Here is a 20,024-nt window from a genome sequence, read left to right on the forward strand (position 1 = left end):
TGCACATCAGGACTCAGGGGGAAGGAGCAGTGACTCCAGGGGAGACTGAACCAGACCTACCTGCTCGTGTTGGAGAGTCTCCTGCAGAGGCAGGGTGTGGCTGTGTCTCACCGTGAGGACAAGCACAGTGGCAGCAGAAGTTCTGGGAAGTACTCCTTGGCGTGAGCCCTCCCAAAGTCCACCATTAGCCCCACCAAAGAGCCGGGTAGGCTCCAGTGTTGGGTCACCTCAGGCCAAAAAACCAACAGGGAGGGAACCCAGCCCCACCCATCAGCAGACAAGTGGATTAAAATTTTACTGAGCTATGCCCACCAGAGCAACACCCAGCTCTACCCACCACCAGTCCCTCACATCAGGAAACTTGCACAAGCCTCTTAGATAGCCTCATCCACCGGAGGGCAGACAGCAAAAGCAAGAGGAACAATGATCCAGCAGCCTGTGGAACAAAAACCACAATCACAGAAAGATAGACAAGATGAAAAGGCAGAGGGCTATGTACCAGATGAATGAACAAGATAAAACCCCAGAAAAACAACTAAATGAAGTGAAGATAGGAAAACTTCCAGAAAAAGAATTCAGAATAATGATAGTGGAGATGATCCAGGACCTCAGAAAAAGAATGGAGGCAAAGATCGAGAAGATGCAAGAAATGTTTAACAAAGACCTAGAAGAATTAAAGAACAAACAGAGATGAGCAATACAATAACTGAAATGAAAAATACACTAGACAGAATCCATAGCAGAACAACTGAGGCAGAAGAAAGGATAAGTGACCTGGAAGACAGAATGGTGGAATTCACTGCCACGGAACAGAATAAAGAAAAAAGAATGAAAAGAAATGAAGACAGCCTAAGAGACCTCTGGGACAACATTAAATGCAACAACATTCGCATTATAGGGGTCCCAGAAGGAGAAGAGAGAGAAAAAAAGACCCAAGAAAATATTTGAAGAGATTATCGTCGAAAACTTCCCTAACATGGGAAAGGAAATAGCCACCCAAGTCCAGGAAGTGCAGAGAGTCCCAGGCAGGATAAACTCAAGGAGAAACACGCTGAGACACATAGTAATCAAATTGACAAAAATTAAAAACAAAGAAAAATTATTGAAAGAAACAAGGGAAAAACGACAAATAACATACAAGGGAACTCCCATAAGGTTAACAGCTGATTTCTCAGCAGAAGCTCTACAAGCCAGAAGGGAGTAGCATGATATATTTAAAGTGATGAAAGGGAAGAACCTACAACCAAGATTACTCTACCCAGCAAGGATCTCATTTAGATTCGACAGAGAAATCAAAAGCTTTACAGTCAACCAAAAGCTAAGAGAATTCAGCACCACCAAACCAGCTCTACAACAAATGCTAAAGGAACTTCTCTAAGTGGGAAACACAAGAGAAGAAAAGGACCTACAAAAACAAACCCATAACAATTCAGAAAATGGTAACAGGAACATACATATCGATAATTACCTTAAACATGAATGGATTAAATGCTCCCACCAAAAGACACAGGCTCGCTGAATGGATACAAAAACAAGACCCATATATATGCTGTCTACAAGAGACCAACTTCAGACCTAGGGACACATACAGACTGAAAGTGAGGGGATGGAAAAAGATATTCCATGCAAATGGAAATCAAAAGAAAGCTGGAGTAGCAATACTCAGATAAAATAGACTTTAAAATAATGTTACAAGAGACAAGGAAGGACACTACATAATGATCAAGAGATCAATCCAAGAAGAAGACATAACAATTATAAATATATATGCACCCAACATAGGAGCACCTCAATACATAAGGCAACTGCTAACAGCTATAAAAGAGGAAATCGACAGTAACACAATAATAGTGGGGGACTTTAATGCCTCACTACACCAATGGACAGATCATACAAACAGAAAATTAATAAGGAAAAACAAGCTTTAAATGACACAATAGACTAGATTTAATTGATATTTATAGGACATTCCATCCAAAAACAGCAGATTACACTTTCTTCTCAAGTGCACATGGAACATTCTCCAGGATAGATCACGTCTTGGGTCACAAATCAAGCGTCAGTAAATTTAAGAAAATTGAAATCATATCAAGCATCTTTTCTGACCACAACGTTATGAGATTAGAAATCAATTATAGGAAAAAAACTAAAAAACACAAACACATGGAGGCTAAACAACACATTACTAAATAACCAAGAGATCACTGAAGAAATCAAAGAGGAAATAAAAAAATACCTGGAGACAAATGACAATGAAAACACGACGATCCAAAACCTATGGGATGCAGCAAAAGCAGTTGTAAGAGGGAAGTTTACAGCAATACAAGCCTACCTCAAGAAACAAGAAAAATCTCAAATAAACAATCTAACCTTACACCTAAAAGAACTAAAGAAAGAAGAACAAAAAAACCCAAAGTTAGCAGAAGGAAAGAAATCATAAAGATCAGAGCGGAAATAAATGAAACAGAAACAAAGAAAACAATAGCAAAGATCAATAAAACTGAAAGCTGGTTCTTTGAGAAGATAAACAAAATTGATAAACCATTAGCCAGACTCATCAAGAAAAAGAGGGAGAGGACTCAAATCAATAAAATCAGAAATGAAAAAGGAGAAGTTACAACAGACACCGCAGAAATAAAAAGCATCCTAAGAGACTACTACAAGTAACTCCATGCCAATAAAATGGACAACCTGGAAGAAATGGACAAATTCTTAGAAAGGTATAACCTTCCAAGACTGAACCAGGAAGAAATAGAAAATATGAACAGACCAATCACAAGTAATGAAATTGAAACTGTGATTAAAAATCTTCCAACAAACAAAAGTCCAGGACCAGATGGCTTCACAGCTGAATTCTGTCAAACATTTAGAGAAGAGCTAACACCCATCCTTCTCAAACTCTTCCAAAAAATTGCAGAGGAAGGAACACTCCCAAACTCATTCTATAAGGCCACCATCACCCTGATACCAAAACCAGACAAAGATACTACAAAAAAAGAAAATTACAGACCAATATGACTGATGAATATAGATGCAAAAATCCTCAACAAAATACTAGCAAACAGAATCCAACAACACATTAAAAGGATCATACACCATGATCAAGTGGGATTTATCCGTGATGCAAGGATTCTTCAGTATACACAAATCAATGTGCTACACCATATTAACAAACTGAAGAATAAAAACCATATGATCATCTCAATAGATGCAGAGAAAGCTTTTGACAAAATTCAACACCCATTTATGATAAAAACTCTCCAGAAACTGGGCATAGAGGGAACCTACCTCAACATAATAAAGGCCATATACGACAAACCCACAGCAAACATCATTCTCAATGGTGAAAAACTGAAAGCATTTCCTCTAAGATCAGGAACAAGACAAGGATGTCCACTCTCTCCACTATTATTCAACATAATTTTGGAAGCCACGGCAATCAGAGAAGAAAAAGAAACAAAAGGAATACAAATTGGAAAAGAAGAAGTAAAACTGTCACTGCTTGCAGGTGACATGATACTATACATAGAGAACCCTAAAGATGCCACCAGAAAACTACTAGAGCTAATCAATGAATTTGGTAAAGTTGCAGGATACAAAGTTAATGCACAGAAATCTCTTGCATTCCTATACACTAATGATGAAAAATCTGAGAGAGAAATTAAGGAAACACTCCCACTTACCACTGCAAGAAAAAGGATAAAATACCTAGGAATAAGCCTACCTAGGGAGATAGAAGACCTGTATGCAGAAAACTATAAGACACTGATGAAAGAAATTAAAGATGATATAAACAGATGGAGAGACATACCATGTTGTTGGATTGGAAGAATCAATATTGTGAAAATGAGTATACTACCCAAAGCAATCTACAGATTCAATGCAATCCCTATCAAATTACCAATGGCATTTTTTACAGAACTAGAACAAAAAATCTTAAAATTTGTATGGAGACACAAAAGACCCCGAATAGCCAAAGCAGTCTTGAAGGAAAAAGCGGAGCTGGAGGAATCAGACTCCCTGACTTCAGACTATACTACAAAGCTACAGTAATCAAGGCAATATGGTACTGGCACAAAAACAGAAATATAGATCAACGCAACAGGATAGAAAGCCCAGAGATAAACCCACGCACCTATGGTCAACTAATCTATGACAAAGGAGGCAAGGATATACAATGGAGAAAAGACAGCCTCTTCAGTAAGTGGTGCTGGGAAAACTGGACAGCTACATGTAAAAGAATGAAATTAGAACACTCCCTAACACCATACACAAAAATAAACTCAAAATGGATTAGAGACTTAAATGTAAGACCAGACAGTATAAAACTCTTAGAGGAAAACATAGGAAGAACACTCTTTGACATAAATCACAGCAAGATCTTTTTTGATCCACCTCCTAGAGTAATGGAAATAAAAACAAAAATAAACAAATGGGACCTAATGCAACTTAAAAGCTTTTGCAAAGCAAAGGAAACTACAAACAAGATGAAAAGACAACCCTCAGAATGGGAGAAAGTATTTGCAAATGAATCGATGGACAAAGGATTAATCTCCAAAATATATAAACAGCTCATGCAGCTCAATATTAAAAAAACAAACAACCCAACCAAGAAATGGGCAGAATACCTAAATAGACATTTCTCCAAAGAAGACATACATATGGCCAAGAAGCACATGAAAAGCTGCTCAACATCACTAATTATTAGAGACATGCAAATCAAAACTACAGTGAGGTATCACCTCACACCAGTTAGAATGGGCATCATCAGAAAATCTACAAACAACGAATACTGGAGAGGGTGTGGAGAAAAGGGAACCCTCTTTCACTGTTGGTGGGAATGTAAATTGATACAGCCACTATGGAGAACAGTATGGCGGTTCCTTTAAAAACTAAAAATAGAATTACCATATGACCCAGCAATCCCACTACTGGGCATATACCCAGAGAAAACCATAATTCAAAAAGGCACACGCACCCCAATGTTCACTGCAGCACTATTTACAATAGCCAGGTCATGGAAGCGACCTAAATGCCCATCGACAGACGAATGGATAAAGAAGATATGGTACATATATACAATGGAATATTACTCAGCCATAAAAAGGAACGAAGTTGGGTCATTTGTAGAGACGTGGATGGATCTAGAGACTGTCATACAGAGTAAAGTAAGTCAGAAAGAGAAAAACAAATATCGTATATTAACGCATGTATGTGGAACCTAGAAAAATGGTACAGATGAACCAGTTTGCAGGGCAGAAAAAGAGACACAGATGTAGAGAACAAACGTACGGACAGCAAGGGAGGAAAATGGTGGTGGGGGGGTGGTGTGATGAATTGGGAGATTGGGATTGACATATATACACTAATATGTATAAAATGGATAACTAATAAGAACCTGCTCTATAAAAAAATAAATAAAATTCAAAAATTAAAAAAAAAATCTTGGCGGAGGGGTGCTGGTAATCTGATAGCTTCCTCAAAAGGCACTATATTTTTTAATTTTCAAAGCCCTCCATGGGGCTAAGCCAATAGCTATTATAATCATACATGAGTTTCACATGTAATTAGGAGAATTATAAGAAGTTTATGCAATGTTTCTTGTATTTAAACGTTTAACTGGTTCTTGATTCAGCCAACAGCTGGAAGATAGAATAGCCTTGGTTGAGAGTTTTTAGATTCAGATTAAACCAAACCTTGTAGTCAGAAGGTTGAGAGCTCAAGAGGAGGAGGGAGGGACTCCAATAACTTGTTTTGCAAAATGCTAGTCCCAATGAAACAGAAGGAAACACTGTATAAGGCATAACCTTGGTCTCCAAAAAGGACACACTAAAAACTGCAGGGATTTAACATGGAAGTCTTATTTATGCTATCTAGGTTAAAATTAATGAGCTGCAAAGAAGTGTTAATTTATGTACAGTGACAAAAAGATTTGGGAGATAGCATGTGAGGATTGTATGTGAGGTTGCAAGAGGATTCAAAGTGATTCCACAGCAAGCAATAGCCAAAAAACTGCAGCAGCCAACTCTAGATCTAGTAGATACCCTGGTGCTGCAACAAACATTCAGAAGGCTTCAGAAGGCACTCAGTAATTCTCTTGGCAATCATAAATATAATACTGAGTTAGGAAATCCTTTATATAAAAGCAGAAGGGAAATTTATTTTGCCCTTTAATGAAATATTCTATGGATAACCTTGCCTTTTAAGATAATTTATATTTAGTTTAAGCTCAGTCAATAAATGTATATTTTGAACATCAGGAATGACTTTAATCATAGTGTTAATTTCATTTTACTTCTGCTAATCAATTTTATATATAAAGTAGTTCATATGTTAAACAGTATGTGACCCAAAATTAGGAATATAAACCCTTCCTAATGAGGTACGCTGACAGTTGGTTAAAGAAAAATATACTTTTTTAATTACCAGAGAGGACATAACACAAAGTGGTATTAAAAAACCTTTAAAAAATGATTACTATACAATTTCCGCTAATACTGGCTTAGAATTTGTGTTTTTTGATATGGTAATTCCAGTTCATTTAAAAAATCACAATATTATAGAAAATGTAACATTCTTTTTAGATACAAATACCACCATTGACTTGGACTCAGAATACTTACAACAGCAAGGGACATCATGTAATATAATGCTTGCCATATTTTGCTTTTTAAAGAAATAATACACTTATGTTTGTGTTGAAATGGTAGTTTTTTAAAAAAAGATTAGACTTAATGTAAAGGCCATAGAGTTGATTATTTGTGTTCCCCTGCAAATGGAAACATCCTTTTTCCTACTCATGGTTGAGTTAGATGAAAATTCAGATTCTATCCCTTTGCTATAATTCCTTGATGATGTAACATTATCTCATACCAAAAGAGGTACATAACAGTAGAAATACTTTTGATAATTTACTGGAATTTCATTTCACAGTTACTGAGGTAGAAATTGGCCATGTGTTTTTCCATTAAAAGATACAAAAATTCATCTAAATTTATTGATTCAAAGACATGCGTTTTTTTCACCAGCTGTTTTATAATCATAATTTCCAAACCAAACACTGCATGGAAATTTGCTCCTTGATGTGTGTTTTTTATTTACAAAGACTTACCACTAGTGAGAATGTTACAAAGTAACACTGTAAAACACACTGAGAAAACAGTATGGACTGTGTCACAAACAGCTAATACAGTATTAAGATAAGTTTTCTGGTTTCTAAAGAAAAGATACTTTAGCATTCAGTGTGAGTCTTAGAAATAACTCTGACCATTAAGTAAACATCAAATTTTTAATAAATAACATACATGAAAAACAAACATTTTATAAAAATTACCTTATACCTAACAAAATAATTTCTTTGATGAAGATTTTGGTTGGATTTATCTTGGCAGTGTGCACTTATATAAAATTTTTGTACTGCATTTACTCTATTCTGATGAAATTCCACCCTTTTGGAATCACACAAGAGATGAAACAAATACAGCTACAATATTGTGCCTTCTTGAAATGCTTCTATCCACCTACAAGAGAAATTTGTTAGATTTTAAAATACAGTCATCCAATATATGTTAAGACAGTATAGATAATAGCTGTGCCTGTGGATCCAATTACTCTAACAGTATATTTAAGATCTTTCCTATAGCAAACGAGAATTCTGTATGTATGGAACTACCCTTTATTTGGTAATTTGGACCAAACTTTGGCCTGAAAAGTGCATCTCTTATTTCTTTCTCTTTTTTGGCCATACCACACAGCTTGCAGGATCTCAGTTCCCCAACCAGGGATAGAGCCCGGGCCCTGGCAGTGAAAGCGCCGAGTCTTAACCACTGGACCACCAGGGAATTCCTGTGCATCTCTTATTTCTTTTAAGCATGAGGAAGGGGCCATTTCATGTAAAGGCTCTATGAAGTTCTACTGATCCCATTTAATTGATTTTGGAAGTGGATATATCTGCAGAGGCCTTTATTTCAACCCCCTTTCTGCCTTTGGGAATACTAGCTCTGTCCCTGTCTCCTCATCTCTTAATTCTACCAACCAGAGACTCCTTGGGCATCTGTAGTCCAGACCTATTCTAATATTTTCAGTGAAAGGGAATCTAGCATCTAGTAGTCTACTCTCAGTTGATCTAAAGTTTGCATGCAATATAAAAGTGTCTCACTTTCATAGAAGTCTTTCTAAAATTCTTTTGTCTCAAAAGTTTTACTTGACAATATACACAGCTACAGTTATTCAGAAGACACTTGGAGGTAGTTTCTTTGTACCTCCCCAGTAGTGTAATGGCTTCTAAACTTACCATGAACACTTGAAATCATTCAATTTAATTAGTAAAAGTAGCCTGTAGCAGATTTATCTCACATTTTAAGGATGGAATTTTTAAAAAAATTTAAAATGCAAATGGCATATAAGTTATACCATAATAAAAAGGCTTTTTAAAAGTCAAAAGTTTCCATTAAAATTAACACATTTTAATACTCTATAATGTGCAAATACAGTAACGCATATGATATTAACCTAAAGAGAAATTTATAAATTAGCCTGTATTAATTCTAAATAACAAGTAAGCTGACACCCTTCACCCAACTACATTCAGCTCTGTCTTGAAGGGCTTTCTATCTTGTCAACTTCATGACGTAAAGATATATATTCAAAAGCTTATCAGCTTGATGATGAATTCAGGTAAAAATGATGAGAAATATAATATCCAACAGAATTTTAGGGCAATTACTATTTTATCCAAGTAACTATTTTTTAAAGAAAAAATAGTTGTGTCATAATTTTAAAATATTCTTTAGTACCCAAAAGTACCTGATTATTATTCAGGAACATATGTAATTCTGGTACATTAATTTTAACTGCCTAAAGAAAAGACAAGCCTGGCTTATTTAAAGTATTCTTTTTGATCTGCATGCACTTTTAAAGCCTATTGAGAAAACATGAGCACCTCTTAGTGAAAACAAAATGTATATTTTGTGAGGCCAAAATGAAAATCAAATGAAAGGGAGGCGAACTGAATTGTTTTGTTCAGAAAGGACATCAGTTTCACAGAGATATGCTTCTCTATGTTAAGCAATCTCATGACATCTAAATAAATATTCTTGTTGGAATTTTGAAGAGACTATTTCAGCCTTTTCCACCTAAAATGATATCCATTTCTTTCTACTCAGTCATTGGGAACAGCATGGGAGCCTCTTAATGTGTTTGACCTTTTCCCCAAAGGAGTAAGTCAGCAAGCAGCTGTTTAAACCCCTGCTGTTCCATGGCACAATTGAATCATTGGATTGCCAAAGTCCCAGAATGTTTCAAGAGAAGATTCTTAACCTCACTGGAGGAGAGGTCAAATAACCTCAGCTTCCCTTCCTTTCAGCAGAGGAGAATCATGCTGCTTCCTTGAAGGTCATGTGTACACAAAATATTTTGGACAGAACTACCTATTTTCTTTTCCTCTCTGCCTCCTGAAAATATTCCAGATACTCTTGCCTGTCTTTAAAACAATTCTAAAGAGTTTGAATAATACGTTAAATTCTTTCTAAATTGTATGTCTGATTTAAATTCTTCATTGTTTCCATGCATGGAAGTAGGTTGTTTTTAAAATCAATCAGTTAAAGTAACAACTTGAAATCTAATGTATGAAAGAAAAATACGTCTAAATTACTTACTTCTGAGCTGAGTGAGCATCATCTGCTTTGAATACATAAAATAACATGTTTTTGTGCAGTAACTGAAACACTCTCGACTCTGAATTCTCATCTTTGACTTGAGTGACAGTGAATCCTAGTAAAGGTTGACTCTCCAAAGCTGCCACGTCCTAAATTTACAAAGACACAAAAGGAGATGGGTTTCTAAACTGATACAAAATTCAGATCTGCAAACTCTTGATCTATATAACTCTAATTTAATTTCAAATACATATATATAAAACAACGGTAATTCTAGCAACTTATTCACCTTTCATTTATTCAACGATATTTATTGGGACACCCCTGCCTCACCTACACCATGAGCCAGACACTGTGCCAGACAGTTTTCAGTGTGTTCATACCCACTGTGAAATAATGTGAAATAATAATTTCACATTATTTCTCTACAACCACAGGAGGTAAGTAATTATATTACTTTCATTTTATGGATGCAGAAAACGTAGCTCAGAAAGGTGATACACCCCAGTCCCATCGAACCTCTGCCTTTAGTGAAGTAATCAGTAGTCACAGGACACTCCCCAAACTTACATTTTAACACTATGGAAAATTCCTAATGGCTCTTTAGATACAAAACAAGGACACTGTTCATGTCAAAAATAACAGCAACATCTCCCCCCTCCCAAAGCAAAGCAAAACAAAAAAGAGACAAAACAAATAAATTAGGCAAACATTGTAATTATTTCCAGGTGGCACTATAAAACAAGACCCTCAAATTATTCATGTTTAGATTTCAGATCTTACCTCACTTGCAGCATACGTATATAGCACTTTATTTTTTATGACAAACCACAAGTGTTTCCAAGGTTTTTTATTGCCCTTTGATCTGTACAAGTAGCCACTCATAGAAGAATCTTCTGTGTTCGCTGATACCTAGGTAAGCAAATCCCACACACAGTTTAATAGTTTTCAGACAAAAACAAAATTTAAAATCACAAAATTGCTTTTGATCATTGGCGCTGAAAGCAATAACCATAATAAGAATATCATGTTTCAGAATGAAATTGTTTACTTTCAAAATCTGCTACTGTACAAATTGAACACTGCCATGCCATGAGCATAAAATCCTTCCTTTAAGAAGCAATTCCAGAATTTTATCTGGTTTAACTGTGCTTGCATGTATGTGTTTCTCTGCGGGTTCACCCGTATTTTCTCAGTTGCCAGAAGATGAATAATAATTCCAAATGTCAAAAATGCCTTTTATTTTTTTTTAAGATACATCCACTTTATTTTTTAACATCTTTATTGGAGTATAATTGCTTTACAGTATTGTGTTAGTTTCTGCTGTACAACAAAGTAAATCAGCTATACATATACATATATCCCCCTACCCCCTCCTTCTTGCGTTTCCCTCCCACCCTCCCTATCCCACCCCTCTAGGTGGTCACAAAGCACTGAGCTGATCTCCCTGGGCTATGTGGCTGCTTCCCACTAGCTATCTATTTTACATTTGGTAGTGTATATATATGTCCATGCCACTCTCTCACTTCATCCCAGCTTACCCTTCCCACTCCCCATGTCCTCAAGTCCATTCTCTACGTCTGCGTCTTCATTCCTGTCCTGCCCCTAGGTTCTTCAGAACCATTTTTTTTTTAGATTCCATATATATGTGTTAGCATACGGTATTTGTTTTTCTCTTTCTGACTTACTTCACTCTGTGTGACAGACTCTAGGTCCATCCACCTCAGTACAAATAACTCAATTTCGTTTCTTTTTATGGCTGAGTAATATTCCGTTGTATATATGTGCCACTTCCATGTCCTGGCTATTGTAAATACAGCTGCAATGAACACTGTGGTACATGACTCTTTTTGAATTATGGTTTTCTCAGGGTATATGCCCAGTAGTGGGATTGCTGGGTCATATGGTAGTTCTATTTTTAGTTTTTTAAGGAACCTCCATACTGTTCTCCATAGTGGCTGTATCAATTTACATTCCCACCAACAGTGTAAGAGGGTTCCCTTTTCTCCACACCCACTCCAGAAAAATGCCTTTTTAAAGCTGTATTTTGGGATAGTATATGTTGTTTATTGCTCTTCTTATTTTGGGTGTTAGGGAAAATTACTTAAACCTTTAACTCAGTTCCTGAAATAACTTTTTGGATTTCTAAAAACTGTATCAATAGAAAAGTAAATAGAAAATTCTTTTTTTTTTTTTTTTTGGCCATGCCTGCGTGGCTTGCGGGATTTTAGTTTCCTGACCAGGGATCAAACCCGGGCCCTGGCAGTGAAAGCACGGAATCCTAACCACTGGACCACCAGGGAATTCCCAGAAAATTCTATTATTAATGATGATTTTTAAAAAATATTTATTTATTTATTTATTTATTATTTTTGGCTGTGTCGGGTCTTATTGCGGCACGCAGGATCTTTTGTTGCTGCGTGAGGGCTCTTCATTGCAGCACTCAGGCTTCTCTCTAGTTGTGGCTCTTGGGCTCCAGAGCATGTGGGCTCTGTAGTTGTGGCACGCGGGCTTAGTTGCCCCGCGGCATGTGCGATCTTTGTTCCCTGACCAGGGATCGAACCCAAGTCCCCTGTATTGGAAGGCAAATTCTTAACCACTGGACCATAAGGGAAGTCCCTTAATGGTGATTTTGAAGATCAGTTTCTGCTCCCCAAATTTTGGTCTAAAAGAAAAGAAGCTTGTTTTGCTTCATAAAAGGCTGAAAGTATTTCAATCTCTAGGTAAAAGACAGTAAGCCTTCAGTGATTATAATGTGGCAGTTGAAACTTTTCTCTTCTTAAATATAGGAAAAATAGAGATATAAAAGCCAAGTTTAGGAACTGCCTTATTGGTGGTATGGTGAACAGACTCTCAAGGTGGCTTCCCACTGAGAATCAGGCTGTTGTAGCGTCTCCTCCACTCCAGTGTGGGCAGGACCTGTGACTGCTCCTAACCGATAGAATATGGTGAAAGTGATGGGCTATCACTCCCATGGTTATATTACATTACATAAGACTCCATCTTGCTAGCAGACTGGTTCTAGAGACTTTCTACCATGCTGGCTTTGAAGAAGTAAGCAGACATGTGGGGAAGCCCACGTGGCATGGAGCTGAGGGCAGCCCCTAGGAGCAGGGTAGATCTTTCCCTAGTCAGCCTCCAGATGAGAACTCAACACTGGCCAACGGCCAACACCTTGACTGCCGCCCTGAAGAGATCCCATCTAAGCTCCTGAGATAATAAATGTGTGTTGTTTTAAGCCACTACATTTATGGTAATTTGGTACAAAGCAATAGAAGACTAAGAGAGATGGGGTCTATGAATTTTAAAGTATATCTTTAATCATGTAGTAATTGTATTAATTTCTTATACACTTCATAAAAAGGATGATACATTGTTTAGTGGAAATTTTATTTATTTATTTATTTATTGGCCACACCGAGTGGCATGCAGCATCTTAGTTCCCTGACCAGGGATCGAACCCATGCCCCCTGCATTGGGAGCGTGGAGTCTTAACCACTGGACTGCCAGAGAAGTCCCAAGTGGAAAATTTATATCTAATGTTAAATTAGAAATATCTCTCAAGTGCAAGTAAATTTGTACACAGAAATAACATCCCTGTATAAGACTACTAAGTAATTAAAAAAAAACAAAACTAAAATGTTTACATTCAAAGGAGGTTTCTCTTAAAATGTAGTCACATTGGGATACCCACTATGTACTTATGTTAAGTGTTACTATCATTGCCCAAAATATTTTGTACATTACTCTTTGGGAATATTTTACAATTAATTTATTAGCCATACAAGATTAATCCCAATACTGAATAGTCATACATAGTCCTCTATTATCTTTTTAAAAGCAAAATTGGTGTTAACCAGCTTAATCACCTAATTGATTCACAAAACTTTCCTTCCAATGATTTATTTAAAAAATAAATGGGTTTCCCTGGTGGCGCAGTGGTTAAGAATCCGCCTGCCAATGCAGGGGACATGGTTTCGAGCGCTGGTCCGGGAAGATCCCACATGCCACAGAGCAACTAAGCCCGTGCGCCACAACTACTGAGCCTGCGCTCTAGAGCCCACGAGCCACAATTACTGAGCCCATGAGCTACAACTACTGAAGCCCGCGTGCCTAGAGCCCGTGCTCTGCAACAATAGAAGCCACCGCTATGAGAAGCCCACGCACCGCACCAAAGAGTAGCGCCCGCTCGCAGCAACTAGAGAAAGCCACGCACAGCAACAAAGAACCAAAGCAGCCAAAACTAAATAAATAAATAAATATTTAAAAATAAATAAATAACAAATAAAAAATAAAAATAAAAAATAAATGAAATCCAACTCAAGAGACGCAGCCTGCCATCACTGAGGGTGCTGAGGCTCTGAATGTATGTAATTCTAAAAAAGAGGAATTTCTAAAAATGTACTGAACATCACTGGAATAAGAACATAACTTCCTAATTCCTCAAAAAGTTAACATAGAATTACTGTATGATAAAGCAATTTCACTCCTAGGTATATAACCAAGACAAATGGAAACATAAGTCCACATGGAAATCTGTACACAAATGTTTATAGCAGCATTATTCACAATAGCCAAAAGGTGGAAACAACCCAAGTGTCCACCAACAGATGAATGGCTAAGTTGTAGTACACACATAAAAAGGAGTATTATTCAGACATAAAAAGAAACAAAGTGCTGATACATGCTATAACTTAGATGAACCTTAAAAACATTGTGCTAAGTGAAAGAAGCCAGACACAAGGGTCATATATTGTATGACTCCTTTTATATGATAGATCCAGAATAGGCAAATACATAGAGCAGATTCATGGTTGCCAGGGGTTGGAGGGAGGGGGTAGTGGGGAATGATTTCTTAGCAGACACAGGGTATTCTTATGAGGTGATGAAAAAGTTTTGAAATTGGAGCAATATGGCAGTTACACATCACTGTGAATACACCAAATACTACTGAATTGTATATTTTAAAATGGTTAATTATATGTTATGTGAATTTCACCTCAGTTTTAAAAAAAAGACAAAAAACACAGCTTTCTGAGGAGACTACTTTGACTTTTATAGCACTTAACTGGATAAATTTCCCCGTGTGACCACAAAGGAGCAAGGCAATGGCTCTCAAACTTTAGTAGACATATATCTGGATCACCAAGAATTCTGGTTAAAGTTTCTGATTCCATACAGTGTGGGTGGGTCCAGGAATCTGCATTTCTATAAGTTCCCAGGCGGTGCTGCTGCCGCTCTGGAGGATGCTTTGAGAACCAGTGGAGTCAAGGGAGAAATGGCTGCAGCCAGGAAGGCCTGTTTGTGTGGCTGGGTGGAAAGATGTACAAAAAAGGATTGGAATTAGGTTGAGTCTAGTCTATAGACCATAACGAGTTTTGGTAGCCAGTGCTGTGGAGTTTCAACTAAAGAGGGGAGCACAGGTAAGAATTATATTTATAAAATGTGACATCAGCATGGAGAGGTGAAAAATTACGGAGAACTTAACATTAAGTTGGTTGGTTAAGAACCTTAAAGTTTTTGAATGTAGATTTAGATTCAGGAACTGTGTGATGAAGAAATAGAGCTCAGGGGTATTCACTCAGTTGGCTTACCCAGTTCCACATGAAACTTGGCAAATGGAACTGTAAGTCCTATTCTTACTATATCATGAGATTGGCTATAAATCACTTCCTAGTGTTTCAATGGCCATGATGAAATACACTCAACTTTATATGAGAAACACGATCCCGGTCACATTTTTAGAGCTGTTTGCTTTTCCATGATAGAAGACCTCCACAGCAACCAAGCAAGAGAACAGAATTTAAAACTACTCTCCTGGCCACAAAACTAGCATGGATGGAACTAATTAATAAAAATCAAAATAGGAGTGACCAGAAAGGCAGGACTGTCTAAACTCTTGACACTGGCTGACTGAACACCTGAATTTGAGGAACTGGGATAGGATATCATTGATGCCTGTGTATTTACTCCAGTGGCAGGTCTAACTCTGTAGTCTATTACCACTTAAAATTTTTTTCTTTTAAGTTAAAGGAAGAACAACGTACTATCAGTGATATCAGCTGTATATAACCAACTAACGCCTATAAAAAACAAGCCATGCAGACGAGTAAATGCTAATAAAATGCCCCAAATGTTCTATAGACTTCTTCCCTCTCCTCAAAGGAGAAAGGAAGGGGTCTCCTCAAAGTAATTTTAAAAATTCACACGTGTCCAAGTTATCTTTCCTTTGTATCATTGCTATAAAATGTTCTCCAAACCTTTCAACAGCCATTTTCTAAATGACTCAGGTCATAAGGGAGATCAAGCAAGATAGTGAGGCCTCAACCACATCCATCACCAGTATTAAAATGCATGTCTTAATAGTGGTGGGAAATGACGTCTTCCTTTATGAAAGAAAAATAGTGTATTATATGTGTATGAATAATTCAGCCTCTATCAGGTTGCAAGTCTAATGGAAACACTTACTTCTTTGAGAGCAGCTGGGATTTTTTTCTGTTTCCTCCCTGATGGAATACTATGTAAGACTGACGATAAGGTGCTTGAAGGAGATTTGTGATTTCCAGGAGACCCAATCTTAGGAGAGTGCTGGTGATCTAAAACAAATCAGGTACACTTACATAACCAATGGCAAGCATTCTGCAATTCAATTTAATCCAAGTCAATAAACGTTGTTGCATAAATATCCATGGAAGGATACTTAAGAAACTTATGACACTTCACCAGGCTGGAAGTTGAGTGGGAGGAAGACTTCCCACTGTCTATGATTTTATACTTTTCCAACTGCAAGCCATATGAAAGGATTGACCTTTTGTGCCTTAAGAATTATGAAACATGTTTATGTACTACCAACTTAAAAAAAAATTGAAAAAATTTCCCTCCTGACTTCAAAAAAAAACCAAACTGACAACATCATTTAGCATCTAGATACATGACCAAATAATATTACAATGAACAAAATGCTAGAAAAGGGACTGTAAGACAAGATGAGGAAGTAATTAATTTTCACTGCAGAGGTTCAAGGAAAGCTGGGAAAAGAATGAGAGTTTTGAGTTAGCATTAAGGTATAAGTAGGAGTTTGCCAAGCTAAAAAGCGGAGGAAGAACACTCCATGAAGACAAGTCAGCATAAGCAAAAGCACACAGATATGAAATTAGATCATCTATTTGGAGGTGAGGCTGGGAAAAAAATGGCTGGTTCTAAGGACTGTCTTTTAGGCAGTGGGAAATCAAAGGACTTTTGGGCTGGGAAGTAACACGAGCAGACTGAATTTAGAAAAATAAATCTGGCAGTAGGAAAGAGGAAGGATTTGCAGCAGAAAAACCTATTAGGAAATTAGGACAGTAGTCCACATGAAAGATAATGAAGGCTTTGTTAGGGCTGAGGTGGATAAAGAATTCAAGAGCAAGACAGGTTTTTCAAACATAAATTTGACAAGATTTACTGACCAAATGGGTGTGTGTGATGAGGGAGGAGTATTCAAAAATGAATTTTGAATGTTTGAGCCTATATTATATACCCAGAGAACAAAGGGAGGAACATAAGGGTGACAAAAGATTAGGTGGATGTGTCTTTTTGGAAAATGTATACAGATAATAACAAACGATTCCTCTATAAACATATGGATTCTGAAATGGCCTGTCATCTAGTTATATTCATTTAGCTATTCTCATTGATGATGAAAAGCTATTCTTCATCAACATGAAGGATAATCTTTTAAAAATTTAGATCCTATAAGTTTCAGGATCTCGTCCCAAAATATAGACCTGAGCTGCATTCACCTTAACTGTAGGGATGGATACTTGCAAATAACGAACAGGCAGATATGATTTATCATTTTGTAGTTGGCAAAAAGCTGCACATTTAGATGTAAAATAAAACCTCACTACATCAGTCCAAGTGATTAGAATAAGGCTAACAAAGTGCCACCTAGTATGTTTCCATAGAGAATTACTTTACTAATAGATAAAAATGATTTGTAATGAGCACACAGCTGTGAAACTAGAAACCAGAAACTTGAAAATTATTTGGAAGTTAAAGTTCCCCTGTAACTACTCCAAGCATTTTATCCTGTGATTACATTTCTACAATCAGGATCCTCAGCAAAACCGTTTCAGAGTAAAAATAAGTTTCAGTCCAACCTTTCTTGGAATTACCACAAAATATGAGTTAAGAAAGCTTAACTAAGTTAAGAAAGCAAGATACTTAATATTTTGAGAGAAGTATCACCAATCATATTGCTAATGTGCCTAAGATGATTCTTTCAGAAGGTTGTTTGAAAGTATCTGGGGGATAATGGAATTTTCAATTAAATCTTTACTTATATATTACCTAATTTCTGCAGTTCTTGGAAACAATGTTCACATACTCTTGCTGGTTGATTTTTCAGGTAATCTAATCCATATTTATTTGATGAACAAGCTTGGCATACAATCTGAAAACACATTGGAATTATTTCATTTAGAATAACCTTTGTATCTAAACCATCAGTTATGTCACAATTTATAGTTCTGTCTACTTTTCAAAACCTTTTCATAGTCACTGAGTCTGAATAAAAATTCAGTGGAGCTCAGGCATGTAGGGAACTCACACACAATACCACACTTGAAGAGGCCACAGATTATTACCGAGTGCTTACTACAGCTAGTAATATACTAAAGGAGTTAACATGTGCAAAATGTTTAGAACAGTGCCCGGTGTGTAGTAAGTCCTGTGTTAGCTGTATTTATCATCTTCGTCATCATCGTCATTGTCATCATCACTGCTGCAACTATGAACACCTCTGCTGTGCCTCTTCCCAGTGTCTGGCCCAGATTAAATGCTGTCTAAATAAGACCCGTTAAATCTTTACAATAACTCTCTGATGTCATTGTTACGATGCTCATTTTACTAATAACGTCACGAAGACGTTAGAAACATCACTAGTGATAACTTCAACACTGAAAGTTTCCTCCTATTAAGAACTTAGTATTTAGATAAATGCAGTTTCAATAATTATCTGTAAATGTGAGCATCTATTTAATTTGAATTTATTAGATTTTTTAAAAATGAACATGATCTATTATTGACATTCTGAAGTAATCTTGGGCTAGGAGGAGCTAAGTTCCCTAATAAGATTGCCTTGTGCCTAAATATTTAGAGGAGATACCAGCCACGATTCAGCATCTCCCCCCACCCCCCCAATGGTTTACAAGGAGAAACATGCTTCTTCGTTATGTACAGCGTAGAGCTATTGAAAATCACAAGGGAGGTGAGTGTGATCCTCTCCAACCTTTCCACAGGCCCGGCAGTGATGTCGTCTCCAGGTCAGAGTAAATTCACTTGTGCAGATCATACACATCGTAGCTCTGGTATCAGGAATCCAGATGGGAGCCTTGGATCCAAGAGGACTAACTTCGTCTTTATTTTCTGAGTCTGCCTGTGGAAGAATGACTTCTGATTATCTCTATGCACACTGCCTGCTACAGCATCAAGCCTTTTTATTTGGACTGGCAGCTCACAATGCTGACGGTATCATGAAGGATGTGGATGAAATATGAGCTATCATATTTTTCATGTTATTAGGATATTAAGATTAGCTACATTCCAACAATCCTCTAGTGCAAAATTAACTTTAAAAGATGCCTGTGGTAGTGCAATAACAGCCAATTAGTTTCTTCCTTAAACTAGATTGTATTTTCTACAATGAGGTTTTATAACTAGAAAAAATATGAATGCACTATATGCTATCATTGACTTGTAGTTAGACATTAATAGAATGAATATTTAGCTCTGAAATTACGCACACACCTCCAATCCTTCTGTGAAACACATGTTGCTTTTCTAAACCCCTGGGAAAAGTTTCTTTAAGGTAAAAACTATTTGAAATGCACTGCAAAAACATAAGAAGGAAAAGACAATACCTCATCAAGACTCCTACTGGGACAGAATGTGATTTTTTTCTTGGCATACTCTTCTATTGACCTGGAAATCGCTTCTAGCCATTCATCCCTTTCTGGGGCAGAACTGTTGGGGGCAGAAGAAAGTTCTATCAACCAGATGTCAGCTTTTATTCTTTGCCTTTTTCTTATGTCTTTTCCTTCTGCCATGGCAACAGATTCCACCACCCTCCAACAATGCTAGTCACAGGCAACAACTCTGAGGTTTAAGTGCACAAATAATCAGAGCAGGCATTAGAGAACACGCGGCATTTTAGCAAACACAATGCTTTTTTTCTTTCCAAAAATACCGCTTTCTACTGAATGGCTTTTGAAGTCTCCTAAATTTGGAGGTATTTTTGTTTGGTTTAAGGGCTATTCATGCAATTAATAATTATGATTATCAAAAGCCATTATTATCCTGAGATATAATCCTAGAATTTAAAAATAT

The 20,024-nt window shown here is 36.8% G+C and overlaps 1 protein-coding gene across 2 annotated transcripts in view; it reads right to left on the bottom strand.

Annotated features, from left to right (window-relative positions):
• Positions 1 to 6,442: 6,442 nt before the first annotated feature.
• Positions 6,443 to 20,024, bottom strand: part of FGD6 (FYVE, RhoGEF and PH domain containing 6) — a 112,678-nt gene continuing 99,096 nt past the window's right edge. Inside the window, exons 15-21 of one of the 2 annotated variants that reach the window (XM_036867176.1) lie at positions 19,559 to 19,661; positions 18,928 to 19,074; positions 17,988 to 18,090; positions 16,125 to 16,252; positions 10,440 to 10,568; positions 9,657 to 9,805; positions 6,443 to 7,520 (exon numbers count right to left, since the gene is read on the bottom strand). In XM_036867176.1, the coding sequence (XP_036723071.1) occupies positions 7,484 to 7,520; positions 9,657 to 9,805; positions 10,440 to 10,568; positions 16,125 to 16,252; positions 17,988 to 18,090; positions 18,928 to 19,074; positions 19,559 to 19,661 (796 nt within the window). In that variant the 3' untranslated portion in view covers positions 6,443 to 7,483. The remainder of the gene's footprint in view (positions 7,521 to 9,656; positions 9,806 to 10,439; positions 10,569 to 16,124; positions 16,253 to 17,987; positions 18,091 to 18,927; positions 19,075 to 19,558; positions 19,662 to 20,024) is intronic. The other variant, XM_036867177.1, reaches the window with a different exon arrangement.

This window comes from Balaenoptera musculus, chromosome 10 (assembly GCF_009873245.2).
Source record: "Balaenoptera musculus isolate JJ_BM4_2016_0621 chromosome 10, mBalMus1.pri.v3, whole genome shotgun sequence".
In the NCBI taxonomy this organism is placed as follows: Eukaryota; Metazoa; Chordata; class Mammalia; order Artiodactyla; family Balaenopteridae; genus Balaenoptera; species Balaenoptera musculus.